This window comes from Scyliorhinus torazame, chromosome 4, assembly GCF_047496885.1.
Source record: "Scyliorhinus torazame isolate Kashiwa2021f chromosome 4, sScyTor2.1, whole genome shotgun sequence".
In the NCBI taxonomy this organism is placed as follows: Eukaryota; Metazoa; Chordata; class Chondrichthyes; order Carcharhiniformes; family Scyliorhinidae; genus Scyliorhinus; species Scyliorhinus torazame.
Window position 1 is genome coordinate 100922177 of NC_092710.1, and position 25301 is coordinate 100947477.

Below are 25301 nucleotides of genomic sequence, written 5' to 3' on the forward strand. Positions count from 1 at the left end.
CAGATTCCTCCTTCTTCCAACTGCCCAGTCCCGAGTCACTCGCCATTGGTCATCCAACACATCCAGTCCTGTCAAAGTCAATTGGGAGGTGAAAACATCCTTCCTTATCAGACTACCTTTTTCCCCACAATCCTTAGAACTAATAAATGGGCTCAAAGAGAATGAAAGAAAAACCCTTATTGCCTCCATGATGTTTCTCCAGGACTGTTTGCAGTATTCTGGACGTGAAACATCAATTTGTGGAGACCCCAGACTGGCCCTGGAAAGTTGGCCACCACTGTGTAGGTGTTGCTGCTCGAATATCTATTCCCCGTGAAGAATACATTGATACGGCCAGGTTTCCCTGTGGTGCTTTGCTGTCTGGCTAGCTCAGTCAGTAGAGCATGATACTCTTAATCTCAAATCTGTGTGTTTGGGCCCCATATTGGGCATCATTTGTTTGTTGAGCATTGACCTACTCGGAACACTCCCTGAGGGGACTTGACAAATGCTGAAAGGATTGTCCTCCTTGTGGGAGAGACTGGGACTCGGGGACAGAGTTTTAAAATAAGGGGTCTCACATTTAAGGTGGAAATAAGGAGAATTACTTTCTCTCGGAGGGTCACAGGGTCTTTGGAATTCTCCTCCCCAGAGAGCAGTGGAGACTGGGTTGAATATTTTTAAAACAGAGGTAGCTAGATTCTCGATTGGTGAGAGACTCAAAGGTTAGGGGAGGGTGGGCAGGAAAAAATGATTGAGGCCACAATCAGATCAGCCATGATCTTATTGAATGGCGGAGCAGGCTCAGGTAGGCCGACTCCTGCTCCTAATTCAAATGTTGTTCTGTTTGTATGTATGTATTGAAGCGTACAGCTGGGATATCGGTACCTCTTGCCATCGATTTTACATCCACTCAAAAGCATAGGGTTGAATTCCCCTGGCTCAGAATCGTGTGGTGTAGGTGGAGGGAAAAGAGGCCAGGAGGACATCGGGAGCCACGTTGGGACTTTCCTGCTGCTGGGGTAATTTTCCAGGATGGTGAGGGAAGTGGATTGCCTGCCGGCTGTATGGAGACAGCCAGACAATTTCAATAGTTCAGGCTCCCAATTCCCAACAATTTTGCGGAACTGGATTACCCCTCCCCACTTTGTCCCTCACCCGTCCCCCACCCCCATGGAGGTGGCCATCACTGCGGCACGTCTGGCGAGACATCGGAGCAGGAGGCTACATTTCACAAAGGTAGGGGGTCCTCGGGCAGGAAAGGCAATCTCAGTGATCCAACTGGACGGTTTCCCCTCCAACCCAAGGGGCCTATGAACTTCCCCCTTCTAAAATCCTGCTTTTTGTGCCTCCATTTTGAGGCACCCTCCCATTTGCCCACCTGCCTTAGCAGCTCCAATTTGCCCCGGCTTTTGAAGTTCCAGAGCTGCTGGCTCTCTGGTCAGACCAGCAACATTGGGAGCCCACCGGCTCAGGATGTCAACCCAGGGAAACCAGCCCCACTGGTCTGACTGCCGGAAAGTGCAGACTCGGGCGACCCATTTGGTCCTGAGATCGGAGCCCCAAAACCCATGGGAAAACCCAACCCCAAGATTTCTTAAAATCATACCCTTATCTATTTTAATCATTCTACGTGCTAGATTGTGAATAAAGTTAACGTATCTGAAAGATAGCATGTTCAAATGTTCTCTTCACGTTTGATGTGGAACCCAAGCTTTGAAAAGTTAAATGACTGTCTGGTGAGGTAGCCTCTGGTAGCCTCTCTACAGGGATGACTCTCCCTCCTCTCTATTAATAATAATCTTCATTTACAGATTTCTACCTCCCAGATACCATAATTCCTATTGAGGCTATTGATTGTAAAATGCACCGTATCTGGAATTAGACACTAGCTTCCCCCAGAGAATCCTTCCATTCTGACAGTAAATGTTGCTCATGTTTTTTTAACATGATAGCCATCCAGTTAAATGCAGTTTAATTCATCTGAGCAATTATTCATTACTCTTGTGTGTACTCACTTCGTTTGAACACTAATCTAATCAGACGGCGCGTATATTGAATAATGTATACCCAGCAGCGATTGCAAAGCAGCAACCTAATCAGGCGTTTCAGATGGTTTATATGGAATAGTGCGTCCCCAGAGAGATTACCAGCCTGTAATCTAATCAGAGGATTTCATTAATTTATAATGGAGATCCCAAAATGATTCAAAGATCTTAATCTAATTCAAAGGTGCATTTGTAAACTCTTGCAGCAAAGCACTGAGCGATTGCAGCTTTCTGATGGATAATGGGAGATTAGGAATGGTGGCGTAATTGCCGCATCTTTCCTGAGAATCTGTGATTCACTTCAAGAAGACTCTTCGTGTCTAGGACCAATCTTTTCCAGCTAGTTTTAACTTCCCTCTCCACAATCTCATACCATGTCTTGATGTCCATTTGATGTCCTTCTCTCATCTCAAAGTATCTTGGGATTTTCTATATTTGTCACCCAAAGGTTACTGGAAATATGGAATTCTCTCCTCCAAAAGTCTGTTAAGGCTGTGAGTCAGTTGAACATTTCAGAAGTGCCTTTTGCGTGGCAAAGTTATGAAGAGCTAGGGAACCACGCCCAGGAGGAAACAACAGTAAAAACCGGGAAATAAGAACACTGGTCCGAATTGGTCTTGCATACCTTAAAATGGAAGACCAGTAAAACCTCGGTGTTATAACCCACACAGGAGCTTGCAAAATACAAACTCCCCCAATAAGGGGATGGGGACCCTTAACTAAGTTCATGTGCCTTTGTATAAATAGAGTCGGACAGTCAGGCTCTGACCAGAGAAGACCCAGTAGCGAACTACTTGAGCTGTACATAATAGTTAACTAGCTAAATAAAGTACTTTTTGTTTTTCTCTGCAATTCGGTGTGGACTCCTTTTGTTACCTTGCAAAACTGGGAAATAAGAATATTGGTCCAAACTTTATTTTTCCTTCTGGAAGGTGAGCAGATGGAATTAAGATTCAGAACAGTCATGATCTAACTGAATGGGCTCACGGGCTGAATGGCCTCCTCGTTGTTCCTACGTAAATGAATGGAGGTTATTCTTTTGCTATCGAATAATTCAGTTCGCCTGTTTTAAACTTGTTTTCCTTTCCAGAGAAACTTGCCCACTACAAACTGAAGTCCCCAGCGGCAATGTTGGCTGCCCAGGCTAAATCCGGCCTCCCAGGGACACCAGGAAATGATGGCTTACCTGGACTACCCGGGCCTCGAGGAGACATTGGACCACATGGAGCCAGAGGCAAGATTTATCCAAATGAATAAGCATTAAAGCCCTTATACAGTAGTGTGGGTGGGCTTATCATGTCCCCAATTGATAATTGTCTACTAGTTTGCAAAGGAAAATAATTCTGTGTCAGTTTACGTAAGGTTATGATGCATGCTGATCTGCCCTTTAGAGAGAGTGCAGAGTCCCCTGCTGGCAGGAATGGTAAATAGTGAAGATATTGCAGGAATTAGATGGAAATATAATGCACTTTGTAAGTTTCACTGCTCAGAACTGCTCTGTTTAACACATAACCACAGCAGAACTCTGAACAGTGCTATGGAGGCCTTCTGATTGTTGATGGGCAAACCAAGTATAAAAAATTCCTAGATTTAATGTGCAGCAAATTAATCACAAAGGAAAAATTAAAACAATTTTAAACATAATAAAAAGCACTACACAGATTTGTCACGCAGATTGCAGTGTTTTCCGAGTAACTATTCATAATTTTCAGAAGTGCAAATTAGCAGTGACCACAAGCAATGTGACAGATGAAAGGACAGTGTGTGAAACTTAATGCAGTCCGCTGGAGAGTGAACTGTGATTGTGACGAGTGAGATGTGGAATGCCAACAGAAGGCCGTTTGTTGGAGTCCAACATCGGGAACCCGGGACCTAATCATTGGGGATGGGCTGGAGAGCAGGCAGTGATGCAAACAGGAGTAAGGCAGTTGAGTGCATTAATTAGATCATTAATCAAATTAACATACCACTGAATTAAATGCTGCTTTCTGAATTTAACAAGCTCCGAACAGGGATCATGGGCCATCAGAACGCCAACCATTAAAAATTTACAGTTTCCAGGTCTGAGGGAAGGTCAGCCATTTTGGAGCTGCTTTCCATCGGAGTGAACCTTCGGCAAAAGAAGAAGGGAGGCCAGGAAACGGGAAAAGGAGAAGGGAGGCTCTTGAGGAGCTGAGGGACAGAGCTGCAAAGGAGAGGGGCAGTTGTGAGCAATTGAGAGGTAGCAGCTGGACACTGCGGCAATGGGCAGCAGGCAGTGTCACCCAAAGATGGGACTCATCCACCCAGTCTGCCTACATCCATGAGAGCTGTGCAGGAAAGATGCACAAACCGGGCCAGAGACCCACCATTATCCGGGCAGCAGGTGTAGGTTGCGGCTGTGAAGGCCGCAACAGGACACCATGGGGAACAGCAGCAGGAGGGAAGCCAAAGACAGCTTGTGCCACACCATCGAGTGTTCAGAAGTCCCACTTATCACCTGCAGTTGTCAGAGAAGACTTCACCTCTCAAGGGAATTCACCGCTGCCCTCTGTGCAATGCTGCAGGATGACCCGTGGACAATGAGACTGGCTGGGTGGGCAGCTGGTTTTAGAAGCACTGAAAATTATTGCAGCACTGAATTGCTCCATCTCTGCCTCTTTCCAAGGATCCACCGGGACATATGCAGGATATTTCAGGCATTTGTACACCACTGCATTAGGGAGCTGATCAACACACAGAGGGCTGGAGAGTTTGTGTGATTCCACAACGACACTGATCATTGAGCGAGAGCTCTATTGGCTTCAGGGTCATTGCAGCTTCTGCAGGGTGCAATCAATTGCTCGCAAGGGGTCGTCGTAGCTCCAACAGACCAGCTGGCAGCCTTCATTAACAGGAAAGGCTGCTACTTCAAAAAGGTGTAACTGGTACGTGACCATCCTGTGGGCCAGTGAGCATGGGTGTGATGGTGAAACGGGACTTGGTGCAAATTAGGACAGGGGCAGTAAATTTCTGTGTGAACTCATGTTTACGGAAGGTAGAATGTGAGAAATCAGCAAGGGGCAAATTGGAATAGTCGAGTCTGGAGGTAACAAAGGCCGGGATGAGGGCAGAAGATGAGCTTAAACAGAGGCGGATCCAGGCGATATCATGGAGGTAGAAATAGGCCGTCTTGGTGATGGCACAAATATGAGGTCGGAAGCCCACCTCGGGGTCAAATCTACCACCAAGATTGTGAATAGACTGATTTGGATTCAGATAATTTCCAAAGAGAGCAGGGAGTCAGTAGGGAATTGAGTCTGGAGCAGGGACTGAAAACAATGGCTTCAGCCTTCCCAATATTTCATTGGAAGACATTTCTGCTCAGCCCGTGCTGGATATCGGACAAGCCGTCTGACAATTTGGTGGCGGTGAGGTAGAGCTGGGTGTCATCAGCGTACATGTGAAAACGAAAACCCTGTCTTCAGATAATGTCACCAAGAGGCAGTATGTAGGTGAGAAATAGGAGGGAGACAAGGATAGATCCTTGGGGAATGCCAGAAGGAATGGTACAGGAGCAGGGAGAGAAGCCATTACAGGTGCTACTCTGGCTATGATTAGATAAATAAGGATGGAACGGAGTGAGAGCAGTTCCACATAACAGTGAAGAGATGTTGGAGGAGCATTGTGTGGGCAACTCATGTCAAAATCTGATGGACAGTAAGCAGAGACGGGAATAATGAAGCTTGCAGGCTGACAAGTTGCCCAGCAGTGCCATCTAAATATGAAAGTGAGAGACAGGGATGTCAAGAGGTACAGAGACCCTGGACGGAGGGACCCGGGCCCCAGGGTGCAGGGGGATGTGACAGGAACAGAGTCACTGCTCAGAGAGGCAAAGCTGGAAGACAGCAAACAGATGGGAAATAATAATACAGAATAGCTAGAAAAAAATCTTCTTGTTAGCAAACCATGGTAGAGTGAGCAGGCAATGACCTGCGGCACAAAGTCCTGGATAGAGGAAAAGAGGCGCTGTGAAGCAGAAGGTTGGAACATCCTTCAGGATTAATCAGTGTGAAATACAGAGCTGAAAGACTGGCAATTAAAGCAGTCAAAAGAAAAAACTCTCCAGCAACAAATCGCGGTGGATCAAGCGTGTTAGGTCGCAAACAAGGGTGACAAGGATACCTGAAGGGAATTCAAATGTTTGCCTGGGTAGGAGGGATTGGCAGGGACAATCTACTCTCTCAGCGAGCCTACTGCAAAGCTTCATGGATCACTTATTTAAATGTAGAAAGGGGGAAATGAAGAAAGGAAGGAAGGAAATGATGCACTTCTGAGGGGGGGGGAAGGGTAGGAATGTGACTGTGAACTGGAGCTGTACGACTCTCTGAATCAGGCTGCTGTGGGTATAACAGAGTAGGATCTGGAAACGGGGAAACTCCGGTTTAATGATGGTAGCTTTAATAATAATCATTATTAGTGTCACAAGTAGGCTTACATTAACAGCAAAGAAGTTACTGTGAAAATCCCCTCGTCGCCACATTCCGGCGCTTTACATTGAGGAAGTCCTATTCATAGACCCACCTCACACACTATAAATAGAAAATTGAATGTATCATATATGTGACAATATGTATATTGTAAGAATAATGAAGGGTTAACAATTTACTGTAACTGCATCCAACCACTCGATGGCGATCAAGCGCATACATCATGTGATACTCTTGATTTGGGCGGAAGGCTATTAGGCGAGGTAGAGAATAGTCGTGTTATCAGGAGCTCTGTAATTAGAATCATAGTTTTAGTGAATCTGTAATCTTTTATATCTGAGCAAGCAAGTCATACTATTTAGTCATAGTATAAATGAATTAGCTTTGTTTAAAGCTTAGCTTGATGTTCTTTGTGCGACACTACACTTCAAAGCCATCCATATTCAGAAAGCAAAGAACATCACACTATAGATATAAATGGGTTTCTTATAATTTAACCCACTGGGTGGGAAGAGGCAGGTGTGAGCCAAAACCCCCCCCTCTCTGTTTTGCACCTTGCTTGAGTTTGTGGGGGATAATCTCAATTGGGGTATATCAAGTCACCTAACTGCCAGAGAGGATAGATTAAGATTAAAATCCCCCAAATCTTTGTGCCGATTATTTCAACATCATGGGAGTGTTCGACTGACGATAGTTGTGAAGGTTAAATAGAATTGTGCTTCAGTCCCATGCATTACATGATGAAACATTAGAGCATTCAATTGATAGAGCCATCAATTATTCCTTTCTTTCCAAGGAACTTCACAAAAATCTGTACTTTGTGGAAAAGAGGTTTTCGTATGTTGGACCTGAAATCTACCTGAAATCAACCTGACATTAAAATGCAGACGTCCCAGTATTTCAAGGTTTTCTTATTCCTTCAATCAGCTATTGCTGATCTAATTATGTCTTTCGCTGAATGATGCTGATTTATTGGGATTTCCTGGATGCAAAACATTGACATCGAGGATATAATACTGACCAAGAGGTTAAAGTACCAAGACCTGAGGGAAGCTCAGATGTTTGATTGCATGTCATGTCCTCCAGAGCTCCAAACCTGTGCCTCCAAACGTTCCCTTGGCACCCTTCACAGTCTGTCTGCATGAGGACTCTTTTTTAAAAGTGTAACTTTTCGAACTGTGTTTACTCCTGCAGAAGAAGGTTATCATCAACTGACTAAGAGGTCAGCTTTGGAAACAGGCTGGCTTCGGAAAACTTCACAAATGACTCTGCACTTTAGATTTTAAAATTGGAAGGTTATTGGAATGGATTCCTCATGTACACAGTTCACTTCTGACAGATAAAAGGACTAAGACATCACAGCTTATATCGTCAAAGTACGATGACCAAACTACCTCGCAAACCTGCTCCCAAAAACCTGGTCAGACTATAGAAGGCATATTTGTCCATTAGCCACATACAACACCGGAGCAAGGATGCTCAGTAAGCCTCCTCTATTCCACAGAATGTTATTAAGAAACCTATCTGCTCAATAAGCCTTCTCTCTTCCACAGAATGATATTAAGAAACCTATCACCGAAAACATTTCAGCCAGTTCTTCTTCACATCTTTGAAGCAAAAGGTTTCTTCTACACGAAGGAATTGACTTGCCTGCAGTACATGGCACAAGAAACCTTTGGTTGTCCAATAGGTGTTCACCTCTCCAACTTGTCATTTGTAATACTTTTACTTTATAAGTCAGTATGCCATTGCAACCTGAATTTTCATCTCTCTTTTTCCTCCAAAGCTCCAGACATATCACCTGTCATTATTCCTAACACCTTCATTGCGTTGAAATCCAGATCCATCGGACAATCTTCTACTTTGAGTCATTCTTAGCCAGGGTCCATATAGTAGATGGCCTTATCTTACTTATATGCTAGAATATTCACTGCTTAAAGTAAACTTATATTACCTGAGAATTACCTCTTGATTATTTACATTGTACCGCCCACACTAATCATGAAGACAGCTCACCAGCTCTCAAGGCAATAAGGAATGGGCAATAAATTCTAGCCTAGCCAGCGATGCGCACATCCCACTTCTCAGTAAGTATTGTAATCACCCAAACTGAAATTCCCGCGAGACACCCCACTCTCCCGACCCTCCAGGGATTTCCCCAAGTTAACCTCACCCATGGTATTCCCCAAACCCTCGATACCACCACACCCCACCAATCTCCCCACCTGCACCGCACGGGATTCCTCACCCTCGCCCTCTCTCTCTAGTGGGTCAGACTCTCACCCACCCAAGGCTCAACACCTGAATCCCCTCCCAGGAATCCCCTGGCCTGACCCAAACACCCCCCCCCCATACCTGATCCAACCCGCTGGGCCAGTCATTCCCCCATATCCAACCCAAGGCCCTTGCACCCCTCCCCCACAGGCTGGGCCAGACCCTCACCCCACTCCGACCCGACCACACCCTCCCACTCCACTCTAACCCAACTGATCGCAACCCCCGACCGTCCTCTCAATCCTCCTACCCCGACTCCATTCAGACCCCCCAACATCTGACTCGAGCCAATCCTCGATCCCCCCTCAACCCACCTGTCTCGACCTCACATCACCCCACCCACTCTGACCTGACCCCACCCAACCTGACCTGACACCCTAGCACAGCACACTCCCCAGCCTGACACGCCACCATCCTGACCCAACTCACCATTGACTGGATATCCACTGACCCAAGCCGGCTCCCCCATCACTCCCGACCCAATCAGCACCACCACTTCACCTGACTGCCTCCCCTTCCGGCGCCCGCTAACCTGAACCGATCTCCTGGACCCCAACACTCAACATCCCCGCTCTGACCTGACACCGCTGGCCAAACCTGACCTCGCCCCACACCCCCAACACGACCCCTGAATCCCTTCTGATCAGAACCACGCCCTCCCCCCCCTTGACCCGACCTACACCACCCTCACTCGGCCCCCCCACCCCTGAACCAGCCCAGGCTACCCTCCCTACCTACCCCCGCATCCCCCCAACCAACCTCCACCATCCCACATCAGAGAAGAAAATTGATCTAAGTAAGTGGGTAGGGAGTGGCAATCCGACATGCAGATTCCACGCCGAGGAAGTTATAGCCAATTGCCCTTTACACAGGTATCTCTGTTGAAAGGAAATGATAATGATCGATGTAGTAAAGCAAAAGCATATCCTCGGTAAAGCAATTTCTCTGTATAATTCCAGCTGTTAAGCATAATTTACCCTTTGTTAAACTAAATCATGCACTATTACTAAGTTTCTACCTCCACCTCTGTGCAAGAAAAATCCGTTTTATTTCCCTTTCAGGCAAAATGGGAAGGAAGAGAAAGCAATGAGGCGTAAGCCCCTGGTAATTGTTTTAACCTTTACCTGGGGTCAGGCACCAGTAGCACAAAGAGGACCCACTCATTGCCGCTTGAATACAATCCGGCTCGGATCACGGGAACAACCCAGTGAAGAAGTGCAGTTTGGATTGCTGAGTGTTCGAGATTCTTGATGATATTGGGCTGTTGTGCCAGATAAACTCTTGTCAATGTTCCAGTGGCAGCTTTACCTCTTTGGGTTTGGTAGCCCCACATATTCGCAGGTCAACCATCTTTCTCCATGGCAAGAGATTCTCCCTGATGCACCCTTGACATTTTGGCTGCCGGTTGATGTTACGTGGGCTTCTTTTCAGAAGAATCCTCATCGCGACCTTGGATTATAATTACTGGATTTGTTTTCTCGGGGTGTTCTGTTTTCGTATCATCAGAGAGTTTGCTTTATATTTTTTGATTTTTTTTTTAAGTAAATGCCTCGAATTTTTCAACACTGCCTCAATTTCTTTTTGAGTCATTCAAGCTCATCGTCCCTACCCAGCAAGGTGTTCTTTGAGGATCAGACAGGAGTTACCAGTCCTTCGATATTATTGAATGATTAAGTTACATATATAACCTCATGCTGAACCTTGCCCTGTTGGTTTATGTCTCTGGGTTTCTTTTAAAAGACTCATCGTTCCTTAAGTATTCCTAGTGGAAGCGAATACAGACAGCAAGTGAGCGTGGGATACATGCACCTCATTGTTTTTCTTTAAGAACAAAGAACATTTCATTTTTTTAAATAAAGTTAAAAGTGCCCAATTGTTTTTTCTTCCAATTAAGGAGCAATTTACCGTGGCCTGCACATCTTTTGAGTTGTGGGGGTGAGACCCACGCAAACACGGGGAGAATGTGCAAACTCCACACGGACAGTGACCCGGGGCCGAAATAGAACTCGGGTCCTCGCCGCCATAAGGCAGCAGTGCTAACCACTGCACCACCTTGCCGCCCCCGAAGAACATTTCATGACAAATACTGGTGTGGAGAAACAATTCAGTACGTCTGGTTAACACTTGTGCAACAGTTAGACGGCAGGAAACATCTAGTTCAGACTTTCACCTTCACTACTTGCTTTTTCCCACACTGCAGAATGCCATCAGGGTTCAAATAGTGCAAAAGAATACACACGAAAGCAAAAAGTTGAGCTAGGCGCAACATGTCTTTAATTTCAATCAGTAAGAGTGAGTTGAGCTATACGGTCCTATTAAAGGAGATGTTACAGTTGGAGAAAATGCATGTTTTAACACTGAGAATTTAGGGATACATTTAGAGCTAATGAGGGACAAAAATAGAGATCTAGAGCAGTAATGACCATAATTCCAGTAAAACTGAGGGATGCAATAATCGGTTCTGACTATGGAAAAGTCTAGAGTCTGGAATTGAGGAAAGGATCACTGACCAGATGACATTTCTTTTGTAATTCATTCTTGGGATGTGGGCGACGCTGGCTGGGGCAGCATTTGTTGCCCATCCCTAATTGCCCTTGAACTGAGTGGCTTGCTTGGCCATTTCAGAGTACGGCAGTTCAGAGTCAACCATGTCACTGTGTGGGTCTGGAGTCACATGTAGGCCAGGCCGGGTAAGGATGGCAGATTTCCTTTCCTGAAGGACATTAGTGAACCAGGTGGGTTTTTACGACAATCGGCAATGGTTTCATGGCCATCATTAGACTTTTAATTACAGACTTTCTAGTGACGATACCGCTACACTACCACCTTCTTCTACGCCACCCTCTCCCTCTTACTTCGTACATCCTGTCTAAGGGATGTATAGGAAATGTGTTAGAGCTGTTTCCCCCACTGTCAGCAGCACTCAGATCATTACTCTGTTTGCGATTTAGAGATTGTAGTGGGAAGGCACTGATTCAGGCAGCTTTGAGTTCCCAGCCACTGGCAATTGGAATAATAGCAACATCCTTGGAATAATAGCAACAACCACTCTACCACCACCTCCCCTGATGTTTACAGGAGGAGGAAAATTTTCACTTTAGTCATGATATTGTCTGACGGAAAGTCCAGTATCTTCACAGCCAGGACACTGTGGTCGACCTGCTCATGGGTTAAGATCAAGGGATCAGTGCAAGAACCATTTGAAAAGTCCAAAGAACATTTATAGGGAAATTCTTCTTTAATGACTCAAAGGGGGTTAGTGGTAAACGAACATAGATTTACTTACACTATTTACAGAGATCTGCACAACACAGTATATCGCTCCCAGTACAATCCCACCTGGGAGGATTAACCACACCAGGTCCTGTTTTGGGCCTGCTTTTCTGTTAGCTCATAACAAGCCCCAAGTGTTTGATCTGCAACCCCTACCTGGGAAACCCATACCCCAGGAGTCCCACGGAGCGATAAATAATAGTTCCCAGTGAGAGTAATGGCATCTACCCAAGGATCCTCCCATTTAGATAGGGCGCAAAGACTCCAAACACAGTATGTATTCCCAAGTCACATGTGACAGGAATCTAGAGGCTCGATTGATCTTTAGCTTTGTGTTTCTCCTGGACAGGTTACAGAGGTCAGAAAGGTGAAAGAGGTGAACCTGGAATCGCACTACCTGGTGCTATTGGTCCACGTGGTCCTCCAGGTATGACATAGCAATTGAACCTTCCATGTCTCGCTTTCTAATTTTCCTTCATTTTCACTCTGTTGTTCCTGAAACCACCGATCCAGGATGAGGTGCATATCCACAAAGTGGAGCGCTTCAGTACAATGTCCACTGTTTCTATTTCCAGGTGGTCATAATTTACCCATTACCCTCCAACTACTTCAACTGGGTGAGCCAACACAGAGCCTACTCCCGGATAGATTTTTTTGTTCTGAGCAGGGCGCTGATCCCGAAAGTGGAGGGAACGGAGTATTCGGCCATAGCCATTTCAGACCACGCCCCGCACTGGGTGGAACTGGAGTTGGGAGAGGCGAGAGACCAATGCCCGCTGTGGCGTTTGGATGTGGGATTACTGGCAGATGAGGAGGTGTGCGGGAGGGCACGGGGGTGCATTGAAAGGTATTTGGAGGCCAACGACAACGGGTAGTTGAAGGTGGGGGTAGTATGGGAGGCGCTGAAGGCGGTGGTCAGGGGAGAGTTAATCTCCATCAGGGCTCACAGGGAGAAGAGAGAGGGCAGGGAAAGGGAGAGGTTAGTGGGGGAGATTTTAAGGGTGGACAGGAGATCTGCAGAGGCCCCAGAAGAGGGACTACTTAGGGAGAGGCAAAGTCTCCAGATGGAATTCGACTTGTTGACCACGGGGAAGGCAGAGGCACAGAGGAGGAAAGCACAGGGGGCGATGTATGAGTATGGGGAGGTGAGCCGGATGCTGGCACATCAGCTCCGTAAGAGGATGGCAGCGAGGGAGATAGGTGGAGTCAAGGATGGAAGAGGAACTACGGTGCGGAGTGCGGTGAAAGTAAATGAGGCATTTAAGGCCTTCTATGAGGAGCTGTACAGATCTCAGCCCCCAGCGGAGGAAGAGGGGATGCAACGATTCTTGGACCAACTGAGGTTCCCGAGGGTGGAGGAGCAGGTGGTGGCTGCTTTGGGGGCGCCAATTGGGTTGGTGGAGCTGATTAAGGGACTGGGGAGTATGCAGGCGAGGAAGGCCCCGGGACCAGATGGGTTCCCAGTTGAGTTCTACAGGAAGTACGTAGACCTGTTAGCCCCGTTGCTGGTGAGGACTTTCAATGAGGCAAGGGAGGGGGGGACCCTGCCCCCGACAATGTCTGAGGCAATGATCTCTTTGATCCTGAAGCGGGATAAGGACCCACTGCAATGTGGGTCATATAGGCCGATTTCGCTCCTTAACGTGGATGCTAAGTTGCTGGCAAAAGTGCTGGCTACGAGGATATAGGACTGTGTCCCAGGGGTGATTCACGAGGACCAGACGGGATTTGTAAAGGGCAGGCAGCTAAACACCAATGTGCGGAGGTTCCTAAATGTGATAATGTGCCATTGGTGGAGGGAGAGGCGGAGATAGTGGCAGCTATGGACGCGGAGAAGGCCTTTGACCGAGTAGAGTGGGAGTATCTCTGGGAAGTGCTGCAGAGGTTTGGGTTTGGGGAGGGATTTATTAGTTGGGTTAAGCTATATAGAGCCCCGGTGGCGAGTGTGGTTATGAATCGGCGGAGGTCGGAGTATTTTCGGCTGTACCGAGGGACGGCCCCCTGTCCCCCCTGTTGTTTGCATTAGCAATTGAACCTTTGGCCATGGCATTAAGGGAGTCCAGGAAATAGAGGGGGGTGGTCCGAGGGGGAGAGGAGCATCGAGTGTCGCTGTATGCAGATGACCTGTTGCTGTATGTGGCGGATCCAGTGGAGGGGATGGTGGAGGTCATGCAGATCCTAAGGGACTTTGGGGACTTCTCAGGCTATAAGCTCAATGTAGGAAAAAGTGAGCTCTTCGTGGTGCTACAGGGGACCAGGGAACAGGGATAGATGATCTACTGTTGAGGAGGGCAGAAAGAAGCTTTCGGTACTTGGGTATCCAAATAGCTAGGAGTTGGGGGGCCCTGCATAAACTTAATTTGACGCGGCTGGTGGAGCAGATGGAGGAGGACTTCAAACGATGGGACATGTTGCCACTCTCGCTAGCGGGCAGAGTACAGTCGATTAAAATGGTGGTCCTCCCAAGGTTTCTTTTTGTGTTCCAGTGCCTTCCAATTATGATCACCAAGGCCTTTTTTAAGAGGGTAGGCAGGAGCATTGTGGGTTTTGTGTGGGCAAACAAGACCCCGAGGGTACGGAGGGGGTTTCTGGAGCGTAGTAGAGATAGAGGAGGGCTGGCGTTGCCGAATCTGGGTGGCTACTATTGGGCAGCCAACGTGGCGATGATCCGTAAGTGAGTGATGGAGTGAGAGGGGGAGGCATGGAAGAGGTTGGAGATGGCGTCCTGCAAAGCGCCTGGGGGCGCTGGTGACGGCACCGCTGCTGTTCTCGCCGACAAGTTACACCACAAATCCGGTGGTGGCGGCAACGCTAAAGATCTGGGGCCAGTGGAGACGATACAGGGGTGCGATGGGAGCCTCGGTGTGGTCCCCAATCAGAGATAACCATCGGTTTGTCCCAGGAAGGATGGACGGGGGGTTTCAGAGCTGGCATCGGGCAGGGATTAGAAGAATGGGGGACCTGTTCATCGATGGGACGTTTGCGAGCCTAGGGGCGCTGGAGGAGAAGTTTGGGCTACTCCCGGGAAACGCTTTCAGGTACATGCAAGTGAGGGCGTTTGTGAGGCGACAGGTGAGGGAATTCCCGTTGCTCCCGGCACAGGGGATTCAGGACAGGGTGATTTTGGGTATATGGGTCGGAGAGGGCAAAGTGTCGGCTATGTATCAGGAGATGAAAGAAGAGAGGAGGCTTTGGTAGAGGAGCTGAAGGGTAAATGGGAGGAGGAGTTGGGGGAGGAGATTGAAGAGGGTCTGTGGGCTGATGCCCTAAGTAGGGTTAATTCCTCTTCCTCGTGTGCCAGGCTTAGCCTGATACAGTTTAAGGTTATTCACAGAGCGCATATGACAGGGGCGAGGCTGAGTAGGTTCTTTGGAGTGGAGGACAGATGTGGGAGGTGCTCAGGAGGCCCGGCGAACCACGCCCATATGTTCTGGTCGTGCCCGGCACTGGATGGGTTCTGATGGGGTGTTGCGAGGACTATGTCTAAGGTGGTGAAAGTCCTGGTCAAGCCAAGTTGGGGGCTAGCACTATTTGGAGTGGCGGACGAGCCGGGAGTGCAGGAGGTGAAAGAGGCCGGTATCCTGGCCTTTGCATCCCTGGTAGCCCGGCGGAGGATCTTGCTATTGTGGAAAGACGCGAAGCCCCCCAGTGTGGAAGCCTGGATCAATGACATGGCTGGGTTCATCAAGCTGGAGAGGATAAAGTTTGCCTAGAGAGGGTCCGCGCAGGGGTTCTTCAGACGGTGGCAACCGTTCCTAGACTATCTCGCGGAGCGTTAGATGGAGGTCCTCCCAAGTACGTAGACCTGTTAGCCCCGTTGCTGGTGAGGACTTTCAATGAGGCAAGGGAGGGGGGGACCCTGCCCCCGACAATGTCTGAGGCAATGATCTCTTTGATCCTGAAGCGGGATAAGGACCCACTGCAATGTGGGTCATATAGGCCGATTTCGCTCCTTAACGTGGATGCTAAGTTGCTGGCAAAAGTGCTGGCTACGAGGATATAGGACTGTGTCCCAGGGGTGATTCACGAGGACCAGACGGGATTTGTAAAGGGCAGGCAGCTAAACACCAATGTGCGGAGGTTCCTAAATGTGATAATGTGCCATTGGTGGAGGGAGAGGCGGAGATAGTGGCAGCTATGGACGCGGAGAAGGCCTTTGACCGAGTAGAGTGGGAGTATCTCTGGGAAGTGCTGCAGAGGTTTGGGTTTGGGGAGGGATTTATTAGTTGGGTTAAGCTATATAGAGCCCCGGTGGCGAGTGTGGTTATGAATCGGCGGAGGTCGGAGTATTTTCGGCTGTACCGAGGGACGGCCCCCTGTCCCCCCTGTTGTTTGCATTAGCAATTGAACCTTTGGCCATGGCATTAAGGGAGTCCAGGAAATAGAGGGGGGTGGTCCGAGGGGGAGAGGAGCATCGAGTGTCGCTGTATGCAGATGACCTGTTGCTGTATGTGGCGGATCCAGTGGAGGGGATGGTGGAGGTCATGCAGATCCTAAGGGACTTTGGGGACTTCTCAGGCTATAAGCTCAATGTAGGAAAAAGTGAGCTCTTCGTGGTGCTACAGGGGACCAGGGAACAGGGATAGATGATCTACTGTTGAGGAGGGCAGAAAGAAGCTTTCGGTACTTGGGTATCCAAATAGCTAGGAGTTGGGGGGCCCTGCATAAACTTAATTTGACGCGGCTGGTGGAGCAGATGGAGGAGGACTTCAAACGATGGGACATGTTGCCACTCTCGCTAGCGGGCAGAGTACAGTCGATTAAAATGGTGGTCCTCCCAAGGTTTCTTTTTGTGTTCCAGTGCCTTCCAATTATGATCACCAAGGCCTTTTTTAAGAGGGTAGGCAGGAGCATTGTGGGTTTTGTGTGGGCAAACAAGACCCCGAGGGTACGGAGGGGGTTTCTGGAGCGTAGTAGAGATAGAGGAGGGCTGGCGTTGCCGAATCTGGGTGGCTACTATTGGGCAGCCAACGTGGCGATGATCCGTAAGTGAGTGATGGAGTGAGAGGGGGAGGCATGGAAGAGGTTGGAGATGGCGTCCTGCAAAGCGCCTGGGGGCGCTGGTGACGGCACCGCTGCTGTTCTCGCCGACAAGTTACACCACAAATCCGGTGGTGGCGGCAACGCTAAAGATCTGGGGCCAGTGGAGACGATACAGGGGTGCGATGGGAGCCTCGGTGTGGTCCCCAATCAGAGATAACCATCGGTTTGTCCCAGGAAGGATGGACGGGGGGTTTCAGAGCTGGCATCGGGCAGGGATTAGAAGAATGGGGGACCTGTTCATCGATGGGACGTTTGCGAGCCTAGGGGCGCTGGAGGAGAAGTTTGGGCTACTCCCGGGAAACGCTTTCAGGTACATGCAAGTGAGGGCGTTTGTGAGGCGACAGGTGAGGGAATTCCCGTTGCTCCCGGCACAGGGGATTCAGGACAGGGTGATTTTGGGTATATGGGTCGGAGAGGGCAAAGTGTCGGCTATGTATCAGGAGATGAAAGAAGAGAGGAGGCTTTGGTAGAGGAGCTGAAGGGTAAATGGGAGGAGGAGTTGGGGGAGGAGATTGAAGAGGGTCTGTGGGCTGATGCCCTAAGTAGGGTTAATTCCTCTTCCTCGTGTGCCAGGCTTAGCCTGATACAGTTTAAGGTTATTCACAGAGCGCATATGACAGGGGCGAGGCTGAGTAGGTTCTTTGGAGTGGAGGACAGATGTGGGAGGTGCTCAGGAGGCCCGGCGAACCACGCCCATATGTTCTGGTCGTGCCCGGCACTGGATGGGTTCTGATGGGGTGTTGCGAGGACTATGTCTAAGGTGGTGAAAGTCCTGGTCAAGCCAAGTTGGGGGCTAGCACTATTTGGAGTGGCGGACGAGCCGGGAGTGCAGGAGGTGAAAGAGGCCGGTATCCTGGCCTTTGCATCCCTGGTAGCCCGGCGGAGGATCTTGCTATTGTGGAAAGACGCGAAGCCCCCCAGTGTGGAAGCCTGGATCAATGACATGGCTGGGTTCATCAAGCTGGAGAGGATAAAGTTTGCCTAGAGAGGGTCCGCGCAGGGGTTCTTCAGACGGTGGCAACCGTTCCTAGACTATCTCGCGGAGCGTTAGATGGAGGTCGGTCAGCAGCAGCAGCAACCCAGGGAGGGAGGGGGCGTTTCTTTCGTGGGGGGGGGGGGTAGAAGGGTGAGCGGGGAAACGGGTTTTTCCTGGGGGCACTTGAGAAAGGAAAAACATAAACATATGGGAAAATCAATATGGGTGGGAGGGACCCATTGCACAAAGTTCTGTATTATGTTAGATTGATATGTTTATGTTTATGTCTTGCCTTGTTACTTTCCTCTTCTTTCTGTTACGGGGGGGGGCGCGGTTTGAATGGTTGAAAATTTTGGTTGAAAAATTTTGAATAAATATATATATTTTTTAAAAACTGGGTGAGCCAGGTTCCAAGGGCATGGGAAAATCAGCTGCTATGGTTTTTGGCCTCCCCAGGCCTCCTCAAATCATCGCCACATAGAAGCATGCCCAATGAAATGAAAATCGCTTATTGTCACAAGTAGGCTTCAAATGAAGTTACTGTGAAAAGCCCCTAGTCGCCACATTCCGGCGCCTGTTCGGGGAGGCTGATACGGGAATTGAACCATGCTGCTGGCCTGCCTTGGTCTGCTTTCAAAGCCAGCGATTTAGCCCTGGCTAAACAGCCCCTAGCACTGTAAATTCTATGATAAATTCTATGAAAATCGCTTATTGTCACAAGTAGGCTTCAAATGAAGTTACTGTGAAAAGCCCCTAGTCGCGACATTCCGGAGAAGATCGATATTGGGGAAGGCCAGTATCAGGGGAACCTTATTAAATGCCTTACTAAAATCCATGTACACTACATCCACTGCTTTACCTTCATCCACATGCTTGGTCACCTCCTCAAAGAATTCAATAAGACTTGTAAGGCAAGACCTACCCCTCACAAATCCGTGCTGACTATCCCTAATCAAGCAGTCTCTTTCCAGATGCTCAGAAATCCTATCCTTCAGTACCCTTTCTATTACTTTGCCTACCACCGAAGTAAGACTAACTGGCCTGTAATTCCCAGTGTTATCCCTAGTCCCTTTTTTGAACAGGGGCACGACATTCACCACTCTCCAATCCCCTGGTACCACTGCTGTTGACAGTGAGGACGAAAAGATCATCGCCAACGACTCTGCAATTTCATCTCTTGCTTCCCATAGAATCCTTGGATATATCCCATCAGGCCCGGGGGACTTGTCTATCCTCAAGTTTTTCAAAATGCCCAACACATCTTCCTTCCTAACAAGTATTTCCTCGAGCTTACCAGTCTGTTTCACTTGAAAATCAGTGTTAGAGATGGTCAGTACTGCGGGGGGGGGGGGGGGGTCAATATTCAGGAAGGTCAATATTGGGGAAGGTAAGTATTGGACAAGCTCACCACTGTGGAAGATCAGTGTTAGAGATGGTCAGTATTGGGGAAGATCAGTGTTAGAGATGCTCAGCATTGGTGAAGGTCAGTTTTGGGGAAGGTCAGTGTTAAGAAAGGTCAATATTGGACACGGTCAGTATTGGACAAGGTCAGTATTGGACAACATCAATGTGGTGGCTCGAGACATACGCTGGATGCTTGCAGTAGTTAGCAAAGGGGTTTATTGCTTAAGGGCAAAGGCAGTTAAGTGACAAACACAGAACACTATCCAACAAGTCGTAACACTGTGGCTCCCTGGTCCACACTGCCCGGGATCCTGCTCCCAGGGCCCCACGCAAACATCCCATTGGCCAGGGTATACGCACTCCCAGGCAATTGGCCCCGAGCGGTTTGCGTGATCCTTGGAGTCCGCCCCCTTAAAAGGGCTGCACTACCACAGTCAATACTGGAAAAGGTCAGTATTGCAGATGATCGATATCGGGGAAGGCCAGTATCAGGGAAAGTCAGCATTGGAGAAGATGGATATCGGGAAGGCCGGTATCAGGGACGGTCAGTATTGGAGAAGATTGATATCGGGGAAGGCCAGTATCAGGGAAGGTCAGTATTGGAGAAGATCGATATCGGGAAGGCCGGTATCAGGGAAGGTCAGTATTGGAGAAGATGGATATCGGGGAAGGCCAATGTCAGGGAAGGTCAGTATTGGAGAAGGTGGATATCAGGAAGGCCAGTATCAGGGAAGGTCAATATTGGAGAAGATAGATATCGAGAAGGCCGGTATCAGGGAAGGTCAGTATTGGAGAAGATCGATGTCGGGGAAGGCCAGTATCAGGGAAGGTCAGTATTGGAGAAGATGGATATCGGGAAGGCCGGTATCAGGGAAGGTCAGTATTGGAGAAGATGGATATCGGGAAGGCCGGTATCAGGGAAGGTCAATATTGGAGAAGATGGATATCGGGAAGACCGGTATCAGGGAAGGTCAGTATTGGAGAAGATGGATATCGGGAAGGCCGGTATCAGGGAAGGTCAGCATTGGAGAAGATGGATATCGGGAAGGCCGGTATCGGAAGGTCACCATTGAAGATGGATATCGGGAAGACCGGTATCAGGGAAGGTCAGCATTGGAGAAGATGGATATCGGGAAGACCGGTATCAGGGAAGGTCAGTATTGGAGAAGATGGATATCGGGAAGGCCGGTATCAGGGAAGGTCAGTATTGGAGAAGATGGATATCGAGAAGGCCGGTATCAGGGAAGGTCACCATTGAAGATGGATATCGGGAAGGCAGGTATCAGGGAAGGTCAGCATTGGAGAAGATGGATATCGGGAAGGCCAGTATTAGGGAAGGTCAGCATTGGAGAAGATGGATATCGGGAAGGCCGGTATCAGGGAAGGTTATATTGGAGAAGATGGATATCGGGAAGGCCAGTATCAGGGAAGGTCAGTATTGGAGAAGATGGATATCGGGAAGGCCGGTATCAGGGAAGGTCAGTATTGGAGAAGATGGATATCGGGAAGGCCGGTATCAGGGAAGGTCAATATTGGAGAAGCTGGATATCGGGGAAGGCCGGTATCAGGGAAGGTCAGTATAGGAGAAGATGTATATCGGGGAAGGCCAATATCAGGAAAGGTCAGCATTGGAGAAGATCGATATCGGGGAAGGCCTGTATCAGGGAAGGTTAGTATTGGAGAAGATGGATATCGGGAAGGCCGGTATCAGGGAAGGTCAGCATTGGAGAAGATGGATATCGGGAAGACCGGTATCAGGGAAGGTCAGTATTGGAGAAGATGGATATCGGGAAGACCGGTATCAGGGAAGGTCAGCATTGGAGAAGATGGATATCGGGAAGGCCGGTATCAGGAAGGTCACCATTGAAGATGGATATCGGCAAGACCGGTATCAGGGAAGGTCAGCATTGGAGAAGATGGATATCGGGAAGACCGGTATCAGGAAAGGTCAGTATTGGAGAAGATTGATATCAGGAAGGCCGGTATCAGGGAAGGTCAGCATTGAAGAAGATGGATATCGAGAAGGCCGGTATCAGGGAGGGTCACCATTGAAGATGGATATCGGGAAGGCCGGTATCAGGGAAGGTCAGCATTGGAGAAGATGGATATCGGGAAGGCCAGTATTAGGGAAGGTCAGCATTGGAGAAGATGGATATCGGGAAGGCCGGTATCAGGGAAGGTCAGCATTGGAGAAGATGGATATCGGGAAGGCCAGTATTAGGGAAGGTCAGCATTGGAGAAGATGGATATCGGGAAGGCCGGTATCAGGGAAGGTCAGCATTGGAGAAGATGGATATCGGGAAGGCCAGTATTAGGGAAGGTCAGCATTGGAGAAGATGGATATCGGGAAGGCCGGTATCAGGGAAGGTTATATTGGAGAAGATGGATATCGGGAAGGCCAGTATCAGGGAAGGTCAGTATTGGAGAAGATGGATAGCGGGAAGGCCGGTATCAGGGAAGGTCAGCATTGGAGAAGATGGATATCGGGAAGGCCGGTATCAGGGAAGGTCAGCATTGGAGAAGATGGATATCGGGAAGGCCGGTATCAGGGAAGGTCAGCATTGGAGAAGATGGATATCGGGGAAGGCCGGTATCAGGGAAGGTCAGCATTGGAGAAGATGGATATCGGGAAGGCCAGTATTAGGGAAGGTCAGCATTGGAGAAGATGGATATCGGGAAGGCCGGTATCAGGGAAGGTTATATTGGAGAAGATGGATATCGGGAAGGCCAGTATCAGGGTAGGTCAGTATTGGAGAAGATGGATATCGGGAAGGCCGGTATCAGGGAATGTCAGTATTGGAGAAGATGGATATCGGGAAGGCCGGTATCAGGGAAGGTCAGTATTGGAGAAGATGGATATTGGGAAGGCCGGTATCAGGGAAGGTCAGCATTGGAGAAGATGGATTTCGGGAAGACCGGTATCAGGGAAGGCAGCATTGGAGAAGATGGATATCGGGAAGGCCGGTATCAGGGAAGGTCAGTATTGGAGAAGATGGATATCGGGAAGGCCGGTATCAGGGAAGGCAGCATTGGAGAAGATGAATATCGGGAAGGATGGTATCAGGGAAGGTCAGTATCTAGGCAGATAAGTTTTGGGAAATGTCAGCTTTGTGGGTAGTTGGTTTTGGGGAAGGTCAGTATAGGTGTACGACAGTAATGGAGAGGGATCGGTATTGTGGGAGGTCAGTGTATCGGACGATCAGTATTGTGGAAGGTCACTATCGGGAAGGTCAGTGATGGGGATGGCCAGTGATGGAGGAGATCAGTTTGCAGAAAATCAATATTGGGGAAGGTCAGAGTTGTGGATTAGGTTCGGTGAATGTCGGAATTGGAAAAGGTCAGTATCGGATTTGAACAATATCGGGAAAAGGTCAGTATTGGTGAAGGGTCAGTATTGGTGAAGGGTCAGTATTGGGGAAAGGTCAGTATTGGTGAAGGGTCAGTATTGGGGAAAGGTCAGTATTGGGGAAAGGTCAGTATTGGGGAGGGTCGGTATCGGGGAAAGGTCAGGATCGGGGAAAGCTCAGTATCGGGGAGGGTCACTATTGGTAAATCTCATGATTGGAAAAGTTCAGAATTGGGAAAGGTCAGTATCGGGGAAAGATCAGGATTGGGGAACGGTCAGTATTGGGGAAAGGTCAGTATATTGAGAAAGATTGGTATCGGGGAGGGTCAGTCTCGGGGAGGGTCATTATCAGAGAGGGTCATTATCAGAGAGGGTCATTAACAGAGAGGGTCATTATCGGGTAGTCACATTATCGGGGAGTGGCATTATCGAAGAGGGTCATTAACAGAGAGGGTCATTATCGGAGAGAGTCATTATCAGTGAGGGTCATTATCGGGGAGTGTCATTATCGGAGAGTGTCATTATCGGAGACAGTCATTATCAGTGAGAGTCATTCTCGAGGAGGGTCATTTTCGGGGAGTGTCATTATCGGAGAGTGTCATTATCGGAGACAGTCATTATCAGTGAGAGTCATTCTCGAGGAGGGTCATTTTCGGGGAGTGTCATTATTGGTGAGGGGGTCATTATCAGAAAGAGTCATTAATAGAAAGGCTCATTATAGAGAGGGTCATTATCAGAGAGGGTCATTAACGGGGAGTGTCATTATCAGTGAGGGTCATTATCGGAGAGCGTCATTATCGGAGAGCGTCATTATCAGGGAGTGTCATTATCGGAGAGTGTCATTATGGGAGAGAGTCATTATCAGTGAGGTTCATTATCGGGGAGTGCCATTATCGGGGAGTGTCATTATCGGAGAGTGTCATTATCGAAGAGGGTCATTAACAGAGAGGGTCATTATCGGAGATCGTCATTATGAGAGAGGATCATTATCAGAGAGGGTCATTATCAGGGAGTGTCATTACCGGATATAGTCATTTTCAGAAAGAGTCATTATTGAAAGGCTCATTATAGAGAGGGTCATTATCAGAGAGGGTCATTAACGGGGAGTGTCATTATCAGTGAGGGTCATTATCGGAGAGGGTCATTATCGGACAGCGTCATTATCGGAGAGCGTCATTATCGGAGAGTGTCATTATCAGGGAGTGTCATTAACAGAGAGGGTCATTATCGGGGAGTCACATTATCGGGGAGTGTCATTATCGAAGAGGGTCATTAACAGAGAGGGTCATTATCAGGGAGTGTCATTATCAGAGAGGGTCATTATCAGGGAGTGTCATTACCGGAGAGAGTCATTATCAGTGAGGGTTATTATCGGGGAGTGTCATTATCGAAGAGTGTCACTATCGGAGACAGTCATTATCAGTGAGAGTCATTCTCGGAGAGCGTCATTATCAGAGAGGGTCATTACCAGAGAGGGTCATTATCGGGGAGTCACATTATCGGGGAGTGTCATTATCGAAGAGGGTCATTAACAGAGGGTCATTATCAGGGAGTGTCATTATCAGAGAGGGTCATTATCAGGGAGTGTCATTACCGGAGAGAATCATTATCGGAGAGTGTCATTATCAGGGAGTGTCATTAACAGAGAGGGTCATTATCGGGGAGTCACATTATCGGGGAGTGTCATTATCGAAGAGGGTCATTAACAGAGAGGGTCATTATCAGGGAGTGTCATTATCAGTGAGGGTCATTATCAGAGAGGGTCATTATCAGGGAGTGTCATTACCGGAGAGAGTCATTATCAGTGAGGGTTATTATCGGGGAGTGTCATTATCGAAGAGTGTCATAATCGGAGACTGTCATTATCAGTGAGAGTCATTCTCGGAGAGCGTCATTATCAGAGAGGGTCATTAACAGAGAGGGACATTATCGGGGAGTCACATTATCGGGGAGTGTCATTATCGAAGAGGGTCATTATCAGTGAGAGTCATTATCAGGGAGTGTCATTATCGGAGAGTGTCATTATCGAAGAGGGTCATTAACAGAGAAGGTCATTATCGGAGAGTGTCATTATCGGAGAGAGTCATTATCAGGGAGTGTCATTATCGGGGAGTGTCATTATCGGGAGAGAGTCATTATCGGGAGAGAGTCATTATCGGGGAGTGTCATTATCAGGGAATGTCATTATCGGGGAGTGTCATTATCAGGGAGTGTCATGATCGGAGAGTGTCATTATCGGGAGAGAGTCATTATCGGGGAGTGTCATTATCAGGGAATGTCATTATCGGGGAGTGTCATTATCAGGGAGTGTCATGATCGGAGATGGCCATTATCGGGAGAGAGTCATTATCGGGGAGTGTCATTATCGGGGAGTGTCATTATCGGGGTGGGTCATTACCGGGGGGGGGTGTCCACATCAGAGATTGTCAGTGTTGGGGAAGGTAAGTATCAGGGGGTTGTCCATCACAGGGAGTGTCAGTATCGGGGAAGATCAGTATTGGGTTTGTCTG

At 48.4% G+C, this 25301-nt stretch overlaps 1 protein-coding gene across 1 annotated transcript in view; it reads left to right on the forward strand.

The window, feature by feature from the left end:
- The window catches only part of LOC140411420 (uncharacterized), a 104532-nt gene that overhangs the window by 73439 nt on the left and 5792 nt on the right, over window positions 1-25301 (forward strand). The window contains exons 20-21 of the mRNA XM_072500527.1: window positions 3118-3261; window positions 12372-12449. Of these exons, the coding sequence (XP_072356628.1) occupies window positions 3118-3261; window positions 12372-12449 (222 nt within the window). The remainder of the gene's footprint in view (window positions 1-3117; window positions 3262-12371; window positions 12450-25301) is intronic.